The 10,229-nt window shown below is 43.2% G+C and overlaps 1 protein-coding gene across 5 annotated transcripts in view; it reads left to right on the forward strand.

Moving 5' to 3' along the window:
* The window catches only part of rusc2 (RUN and SH3 domain containing 2), a 182,986-nt gene extending 174,671 nt beyond the window's left edge, over positions 1–8,315 (forward strand). For all 5 annotated transcript variants that reach the window (XM_038790837.1, XM_038790838.1, XM_038790833.1 and 2 more), the window contains 2 exons: positions 2,143–2,307; positions 7,387–8,315. In XM_038790837.1, coding sequence (XP_038646765.1) covers positions 2,143–2,307; positions 7,387–7,603 — 382 coding nt within the window. In that variant the 3' untranslated portion in view covers positions 7,604–8,315. The remainder of the gene's footprint in view (positions 1–2,142; positions 2,308–7,386) is intronic.
* The last annotated feature ends 1,914 nt before the right edge of the window (positions 8,316–10,229 follow it).

Consider the following 10,229-nt stretch of genomic DNA (forward strand, 5'->3'; position numbering starts at 1 on the left):
CAAAAGAGATGGTGCTAAAAAAGCTAAAAGGTATTAAAATTGACAAATCTCCTGGCCCCGATGGGCTACACCCTAGAGTTCTGAGGGAGGTGGCTGAAGAAATAGCGGAAGCGTTGGTTGAGATCTTTCAAAAATCACTGGAGTCAGGGAAAGTCCCAGACGATTGGAAGATCGCTGTTGTAACCCCCTTGTTCAAGAAAGGATCAAGACAAAAGAGGGAAAATTATAGGCCAATTAGCCTAACCTCGGTTGTTGGTAAAATTCTAGAATCGATCGTTAAGGATGAGATTTCTAAATTCTTGGAAGCGCAGGGTCGGATTAGAACAAGTCAACATGGATTTAGTAAGGGGAGGTCGTGCTTGACGAACCTGTTAGAATTCTTTGAGGAGGTGACAAGTAGGTTAGACCAGGGAAACCCAGTGGATGTGGTCTATCTGGATTTCCAAAAGGCCTTTGATAAGGCGCCACACAGGATGCTGCTGAGTAAGGTGAGGGCCCATGGTGTTCGAGGTGAGCTACTGGCATGGGTTGCGGATTGGCTGTCTGACAGAAGGCAGAGAGTTGGGATAAAAGGTTCTTTTTCGGAATGGCAGCCGGTGACCAGCGGTGTCCCACAGGGTTCAGTGTTGGGGCCGCAGCTGTTCACCATATATATTAATGATCTGGATGAAGGGACTGGGGGCATTCTAGCGAAGTTTGCCGATGATACAAAGTTAGGTGGTCAGGCAGGTAGTGCTGAGGAAGTGGGGAGGCTGCAGAAGGATCTAGACAGTTTGGGAGAGTGGTGCAGGAAATGGCTGATGCAATTCAACGTGAGAAAATGTGAGGTCTTGCACTTTGGAAAAAAGAATCCAAGCATAGACTACTTTCTAAACGGTGAGAAAATTCATAATGCCAAAGTACAAAGGGATCTGGGAGTGCTAGTCGAGGATTCCCTAAAGGTAAACATGCAGGTTGAATCTGTGATTAAGAAAGCGAATGCAATGTTGTCGTTTATCTCAAGAGGGTTGGAATATAAAAGCAGCGATGTGCTACTGAGCCTTTATAAGGCTCTGGTTAGGCCCCATTAGGAGTACTGTGTCCAGTTTTGGGCCCCACATCTCAGGAAGGACATACTGGCACTGGAGCGTGTCCAGCGGAGATTCACACGGATGATCCCTGGAATGGCGGGTCTAACATATGATGAACGGCTGAGGATCCTGGGATTGTATTCATTGGAGTTTAGAAGGTTAAGGGGAGATCTAATAGAAACTTACAAGATAATACATGGCTTAGAAAGGGTGGACGCAAAGAAACTGTTTCCGTTAGGCGAGGAGACGAGGACCCGTGGGCACAGCCTTAGAATTAGAGGGGGTAAATTCAGAACAGAAATGCGGAGATATTTCTTCAGCCAGAGAGTGGTGGGCCTGTGGAATTCATTGCCGCGGAGTGCAGTGGAGGCCGGGACGCTAAATGGCTTCAAGGCAGAGATAGATAAATTCTTGATGTCGCGAGGAATTAAGGGCTACGGGGAGAATGCTGGTAGGTGGAGTTGAAATGCCCATCAGCCATGATTGAATGGCGGAGTGGACTCGATGGGCCGAATGGCCTTACTTCCACTCCTATGTCTTATGGTCTTATGGTCTTACGGACTTTGTCATTTCCATTCGGCAGGCCGGAGAATCGGCAGCGGCCCGCGGCCAGCGCCACGTCAACCATGCAGTGCAAATGGCGCCGATTCTCCGCACCTTGGAGAATCGTGCGCCGGCATCCGGGCACGTGGCGTGGTTGCGGCGATTCTCCGGCCTGGTGCGGGGCTAGGAGAATCGCGCCCTCAGTGTATTTTTTTTTCCAAAAGCATCCAATAAGGTGCCATATAAAAGGTAACTACGCAAGATAAGAGTTTGTGGTTTTGGAGGTGATATATTTGCATGAATAAAGAATTAGCTAATGAACAGGAAACAGAAAATGGATAAATAGAGCATTTTCAGGTTGGCAAAGTACAACAGTGGAGTGCCACAGGGATTAGTGATGTGGCCTCATCTATTTACAAGCCATGTTAGAGACTTGGATGAAGGTATTGACTGTATTGTAGCCACATTTGCTAATTATACTGAAATGTTTGTTTATTTTAATTAGTATTTACCATCCCTTTTTTTCCAGATTACCTTCTGGCTGGCTAGGACTTGATAGATCAGTGTATGATCTAATGGTGCAAACTATGGGAACGGGAAAATGGAGAGGTCCTCAGCACATCACAGAACAAATCAACCCACAATCTGGAGGTAGTCGGCCAGAACCTCGAGGAAGAAAAGCTGAGCATGAGCGGTAGTAGTATTTACATTATTTTCCTGAACCTCGGCAGTTATACATTACGTGTATTAAGTAATTTCAGTGACTGGATTTGTTACTTGAAGTAACAAGGTTAGCTTTTCTGAAGTCCCAGTGGGAAAAGACAATGCTCATTCTAGCACTAAGCCATACAAAGCAGAGGGTTTGATGCTGAGTGTAAGTTTGGCGGATTTCAATGAGAACAATAATTGGGAGGCTGTGGTGAATGTATAATATAAATTCACACTGTGTATCACTGTATCCCTGTGGGCTCCATCTGTGAGCCGTTGTGCGGCTCTGCCCACAGGGGGAGATGAGGAGCATATACAGGGCTCCACCCTTGGCTCCACCCATGGCTCCTCCCACAACCGGAAGTATAAAGTGCTGCGGTCTTGAGAGCCTGCCTTCAGTTCAGCTAGTCGCAGGCAGGCTCAGTTGTAAGTCAATTAAAGCCACAGTTTACTTCTACCCGTGTCCTTGAGTCAATTGATGGTCGCATCAGAGGCTTCACTTGCCTCATCTTTCATCATCATTCAATCCCCTAATGCCGAGTATAAGTCGTGTGGCCCTTGGAAAAGAAAATAAGAGAAAAAGCAGTAAGAGAGAACATTGTAGAAGCAAAAAGTAAACTGTAACTGACTAGGTTACTGGTTACTGCAGGTAAAGTAGGTTCTGGTAGGGCAAAAAGGTGTACTTGGAGTACCTGCAAACATTTAAATTTAGGATCTTTTGACTAATAAATGCAGAGCACTCACTACAGGAATTTATTCTGCATCATTTTCTTAATTTATTTTCAAACTTGTTCCCTCCGTTTATACATTTAAGACCTCTATCAATACACTCTGAAGTGAATCAGTAGCAAATTAACAGAAGTACACCAAATTGTCCTCTTTGTCTTTTCCCGTGAGGAAATTGTTACAAACCTATTGTGCAAAATTGTTGCTTAGATGCATAATCTCAGTTGTTTCATTTAAAATGCTACCACAGTGACCTTGGCTGGGATTCTCCGAGCCCGGGTCGGTGAATCGGCGGTGACGTGGGAAATTCCCACCGCGCCGCTCCGACACCGGGACGTGATTCTCCGGCGACGGACAATCGGTGCCCGCGTGGTCAACGTAGCGCCGGTCAGGGGCCACTGAAAGAGGCTGCTGCAGGAATTCTCGAATTCCCGCCGAGTCCCGCCGCGTGTTTCCAACCTGGTACAACCCGGCTGGAACTCGGACCCGCGGCCGCGGTGGCCGTCCTGGTGGGGGAGCGGGGGGGATCTGACTCAGCGGTGGGGGGGGGGGGGCTCCACGGCGTTCAGGCCCGCGATTGGGGGCTACCGATCAGTGGGTGTCCGTGATCTGGAGGGGGCCTACCTCCATCCGCAAAGGCCCGCTGTAGATCTCCGCCAGGTTGCGCAATGACGGTGCGGAGAGGGCTGTCGCTGGACCAGGAGGCCCGTTGACGCCGGCGTACACCACACCGGTGTTTACACGGGTGTCAACACGGAATCCTGGCCCGTATTTATCTCTAAAAAGGGATCAGCCATTAGTTTGATAATCCTAGGCCACTAGTTATTCTATGTACTATACACTTAGGGCAGCGCGGTAGCAGAAGTGATTAGCAGTGCGGCTTCACAGCGCCAGGGTCCCAGGTTCGATTCCCCGCTGGGTCACTGTCTGTGCAGAGTCTGCACGTTTTCCCCGTGTCTGCGTGGGGTTCCTCCGGATGCTCCGATTTCCTCCCACAGTCCAAAGACATGCAGGTTGGGTGGATTGGCCATGATAAATTGCCCTTAGTGACCAAAAAGGTTAGGAGGGGTTATTGGGTTATGGGGACAGGGAGGAAGTGAAGGCTTAAGTGGTTCGGTGAAGAGTCGATGGGCCAAATGCCCTCCTTCTGCGCTGTATGTTCTGTGTTCTAGATGTAAAATGTTGACTGGCTTACTTCCAATAATTATGCATTTCTTAATATTTATGGAGGTTATGCAGTATACTCCATTGCCTTGTAACCTTAAATTTTATGGAAGATGTAATCTGCGCACTTCACAGTATGCTTAAATCACCCTTTCTTGATCTGTTGGAATTGCCGACTAGTTGTTATTTCGCAACATTTTTGCAGAATTCTTCTGGCTGTGACGCTATAAATGTCCATTTTGAGTGAATCACGAAGGAGTGCTGGTCACAAAGGTTGCAGATGCTAGGATACTCCCAACTGGGATTAGCTAATACAGCACTGAGGGAGAATTAAATTTAGGTCATTCATATGTCTGAGATGCAATATGGGGAGCTTTTGCAATCTTTTAAAATTTTGGACAACCAAAAATATAGCTGACAGGAATTTTAGCTCAGAACCATTAACCACAATTTGAAACTCTGTTTAAATGAAGCAACAACATAAACTTTAGTTCACTTTATTGGTTTATAAAATTGGCAACTATGTTGATATGGCCAGGCGGCACGATGGCGCAGTGGTTAGCATTGCTGCCTTACGGCGCCAAGGATCCGGGTTCAATCTCGACCCTGGGTCACTGTCCATGTGGAGTTTGCACATTCTCCCCGTGTCTGCATGGGGCTCACCCCCACAACTCAAAGATGTGCAGGGTAGGTGGATTGGCCATGCTAAATTGCCCCTTAATTGGAAAAAAAACTATATTAACACAAATTGGATTACAGGCTGCACTTTGAGAGGGACTGGTTAACATCACGTGTAGTATAATCATAAATATAGTAATGCCAGCTAATATCTAACTGCAAATCAAAACACAAAAATACTATTCTGAATGCGGAGCATTGTTTCTAAAATTCTTTCCCTCCTAAATTTTTAATTTTATTAAAGATATAAGGACTGTGTCTCCAGGGTCATTTTTATGTCAAATCAGTGAACAAGAAGTTTCTTTGTTGAATACAAGAGAAGTGTCTTTGCTGTATTTGATATTTTTTGAATAGTGTTTAGTTATTGTAAATCTACTATTTTAAAGTAATACTACTCATTTATAAGTTTGTTGTCTGTTTGATCTGTCCGTTATTTAACCTGAAGTTCCTTTCTGGTTACAAACAAAAAGTTTGTACAACAGAAAAAGAGCAGAAAATGCTGGAAATGCTCAGTAGGTCTGTCCGCATTCATGGATCCGCTGTTATGTATTTGGTGTATAAGGCAACTTTTAAGTATTTATTAAGCTTCATTATTATCCTGTTACTTATTTGTGTTTTTATATGAAAAGCTTTCCTCATGTGCAGAGCCACAGGCTAACTTTATGAATGAACATTCTTTCCCAGTGCCTGAATGTACCTTTCTATGACCAATAAATAGGCGAATGTGGTGAGCCCAAATGTCAAACCGAGAACCCACATCTCCATCTCAACGTACCTGAAGTAACGTATATTGTTATATGGTTTAACTTCAGAAAGTAGAAGATAAATTGTAATAGATTGAGTTTGATCAACAAATTAACTGATACATGAATAGTATTAATTATAAATAGTAGATTTATAATAATTAAACACTGTCCAAAATTTTAAACATAGCAAAGGCTATGTATTGTATTCAGCAAAGAAACTTCTTGTGCACTAAATCAACATAAAAGTCACCCTTGAGAGACAATTCCTTAAATCTCGCAAGAAGTATCTGTCTTGCTTATAGGCTTGGTGGTTTCAGAATGATTAGGTGGAAATAAATCAATCATAAAGGGACATATTTGAAGGTGTATCCAAGCTATGATATTAGGAATATTTGTCTCTAACTACATTAGGTAGTCAGCCATTTGGAGGATTCAAGTAGGCTTTCCCATTGAAATTCACATATCAATCAAACATAGACTAAAGGGGCGGGCTTCTCCAATAATGGGGCTATGCCCCCATGCCTGTGAAAAGACGCACGCGAATCACTCTGGACTTACCTGGAGAAATCCCAGGGTGATTCTCCGATTTACAGGGGGCTAGCAGGGCCGATACGGGGCCCTGTACTTCCGGTCGGGGGTCCGCACATGCACATGGCAGCGGCCTGTGTTGGCCGCCCCGCGCGGCGTGGCCGACCCCCCCCCCCCTCCCCCCCCCGCTCCCCACCATAGCAGCTGCGGACTGAGTCTGCACTGTGTGGAACCATGGAAGCTCCCACTGCGTGGAACCATGAGAACCACGTCGTCGGGAACTCGGCCAACTGCGCTCGGTGAATCGCCGCGGGAGCCTCTTTCAATGGCCCCCGACCGGCGCCACGTCGTCCGCGCGCGTGCCATTGCAGCTGATTCTCCGGGAACGGCGTTGGACCCGATCTCGGGTTTGACGCCCATTCTCCGCTCCCGCGCCGATTGCAATTTTGGCTCGGAGAATCCTGCCCAAGATCTTTTGGATTTTAAAGTCTGTGAACTATGAATGGCATGGTATGAGGCCAACCTATCCTGTTCCTCCTGATAGTTGCCAGAACAATTGAATTGTTTGCACCAAAATTGTGAAATACCATCAACTAATTACTAATAATATGTGTCACACATTCATACCCATGTCGAGATCCTGTAGCTGTTGTCATCAAAAGTGCAGATTATTTTCTGTAAATTAACCTACACTTTTCATGTTCACATCTGTCCTAAAAATATGAAAAGGAACAAAATGCTTCACTTTTGTCACATTCTTCTGTAATCCAATACTCCTGCTGGCATATCATGGACTGGATTCTCCACCCCGCCGCACAACATTTCTGTTTTACCCCGCCATTGGAATGCTCCGTTATGCCGGCTGGTCTATAGGGTTTCCCATTGTGGGGCAGCCCCACGACATCGGGAAACCCCCCGGGCTGCCGGCAAAATGGAGCATCCCACAGGCGGAGATTCCAGCCCCATATCTATGAAGTGCAATCATAAAGGAATTTCATAACTGATCAAATTGTACAGGAAAAGTTACAATTTTCCAAGGGTTTCAATTGAGAAAGTCACAACACTATTCCTAAATACATATGATTTCTACAAATATTTCAGAATCAGATTTTTTTCACATGGCTTTTGGTGGTTTGAAAAGTTTTAACAGTGCATAATGGTGTGGGATATCAGAAAGCTAACAAAGAATAGGAATAATATTGAGCTCTGTTTTGTGCCTTTAGCTTTTCAGACACATCTTTACTTTATTTTCCTTCAAGAGAAGTGAAAGCGCTTTGCCATCACATTGCGACTGAAAAAGGACAACTCAGCTTTAAAAAAGGTGACATTCTGAGAGTGATGTCAAAAGTGGATGCTGACTGGCTGCTGTGTGGCCTTGGTGGTGAACAGGGATTAGTACCCTCTACATACGTGACTCATCCTGAAGATGAAGATTATTAATCTGAATGTTCGATGGACTGTGAAATTGTAATTGAGGTGGGTGGGATAGGGAGAGTAGAAAGTAAAAATTGTTGACGTCAAGATTAATTGAGCAGACGAAGCACTAAATTGCCAATATTTCTTTGCTTATTACTTTATTTTTCATTAATTGCATTCAGTATACAATTTAGAACCCCCAATTGAATAGCATATATAGCTCATCAACTAATTCTCATTATAGCATTGGTGACTATAAAGCATGCATGGCACACAAACATTTGTTCTAATTTTCACACACCTTTAGGAGTAAGCGCCGTTATATTAACAGAGTTCCAAGTAAGTGATACGGAACTAGGACATATATGTTACAATTTATATTATTTAATGTATATCAAATTATCATTTTAAATTGTGTAAATCGCATGAATTTATGAAGTACAAATAACAGGCAGTATTTCTGTTTGTGGAAGACAGTATTGGTGCCTTGATTGGATTCTGTAGGGTGACTTAGCTGCCTACCTTTGCACAGCCATTCTACAAGAACATGTAATGTTTGAGGTAGTGTAGGAATCAATGAAATATAACAATTTGTAGTAAAATATACCTCTGGCTTGTATATATGCTGTCAAAGAAGGTACACCACATTTAGTTTTATTTACAGACATTCTTTCAATGTGTATTGTATTATTTATTTATTTTGCATATTAATAAAAGTGCTGAAATTATAACTTGCGATACAGTGGATGTATTGTAATCCTTTGCATAAAATTGTAGCTGATTCATAGCAAGTGCACAACTTTAAACATTATCCTCCCACCAAAGTTTAACACTTAAATTGATCAGTGAAACCTAAAAAAGAAGCTATCTGAAGTATTTAAAAATTGTCTAGACTACATTTTCCATTTTAAGTAAAGAATCACTTGTGGTTTTTAAAGATTCCTAATTTATACAAGGAGAGAGTCTATGCCTACCTACATTTAGCATTGTTCTATCCGTACAAATATATATGCAAGTCTTGTATTTAATATGCATCTGTAGCGCATGCAACTCAAAGCTTAAAGTGTCATCTGAAAAATGTTGGTTGGGCAAAACAATTACAATTGATTAAGATAATTAAATTTGCTAATTGTATTGTGACTGCAATACTTCACTAGACATGTTATGAGAATTTGGTTGTGGAGATGAGGGCAACCCGCCTAACTTCTGACCATACACTTTTATTGGATGAAAAGTGTTGTGGGACATGCTGGCCTCTACCTGAATTCATGTTATTTGCTTCTGCTACCTGAAGCCTAGTGCCAAAAGGATTAATTCATAAAAGCCATCCCCATAGTAGAAAAAAGGGTAAGTTTAAGTAATAAAAGACAATGACCTAGATTTATTATACTTGCATTTATATTACATTTTATTATGTCAAAATGTTTAAAACCGTTTCACATACTGAAGGACGTGACTGATGTAATGTTGGTAAATGTGGTTGCCATGACTAAAAAATAGGAATGTTTTGAATAACTGGTTAATGATGATCTGAACCACATGGACTAAATAAATGGGACCTATTTTTAATGTTCGTAAAGGGTGACACTTGCAAAGATGCAACAAATTCTCAGGACTATGTTGAACAGATTCATATCAAATATACAGCACAAAAGTGAGCTATTCAGCTCCACACAAATTTCTTCCCTCCTCTATTTCACCTGATCCGCATAATTGTTAGAACATAGAACATACAGTGCAGAAAGAGGCCAGTCGGCCCATCGAGTCTGCACCGACCCACTTAAGCCCTTCCACCCTATCCTTGTAACCCAATAACCCCTCCGAACCTTTTTGGTCACTAAGGGCAATTTATCATGGCCAGTCCACCTAACCTGCATGTCTTTGGACTGTGGGAGGAAACCGGAGCACCCGGAGGAAACCCATGCGGACACGGGGAGAACGTGCAGACTCCGCACAGACAGTGACCCAGCAGGGAATCGAACCTGGGACCCTGGCGCTGTGAAGCCACAGTGCTGTCCACTTGTGCTACTGTGCTGCCCATTCCTTTCTCTCTTGTAGTTAGTCCGTGTTCTATTCCTTTCTCTCTTAGTTATCTTATCTAGCTTTCCCTTCTCACATGAACTACTGCACATGGCAGCAGTGGCAGCTCAGATGGAGTTTAAACCCCGATGTGTGGGTGAATCCACAACCTTTCTGGTCCAGACTAACCCCCTGTACTGTGTTTCGCAAAATAACATTGGGATTTCAAAAAGTATGTTTCAGGAATGCAAAGAGAAAAGAAAATGTTTTAAAACAAAATCGAAAATCCTGATAAAACCTTGTGGGAAATACAGGTTGGTGGCTATTATAGTCTTTGAGCATCTGATGGGATCAAATTATATATCCCAAGGAACTTCAAGGGAGCATTCTAAAACAAAGTATGACACCAAGTTACATCGAGATATTTGGTCTGTTGACCAAAAGTTTGGAGAAAGAATGACATTTTAATGAGTTTTTGAAAGGAGGAAAGTGAGGTGAAGATGTGTAGAGAGGATATTCTACAGCTTGGAATCTAAACAACCGAATGCACATCCATCTGCGATGGAGCAGTTAAAATAGGGATGAACAAGAATTAGCCGATATCTTGGAGGGTTGTGGGGCTGGAGGATAT

This window comes from Scyliorhinus canicula, chromosome 3 (genome assembly GCF_902713615.1).
Source record: "Scyliorhinus canicula chromosome 3, sScyCan1.1, whole genome shotgun sequence".
In the NCBI taxonomy this organism is placed as follows: domain Eukaryota; kingdom Metazoa; phylum Chordata; class Chondrichthyes; order Carcharhiniformes; family Scyliorhinidae; genus Scyliorhinus; species Scyliorhinus canicula.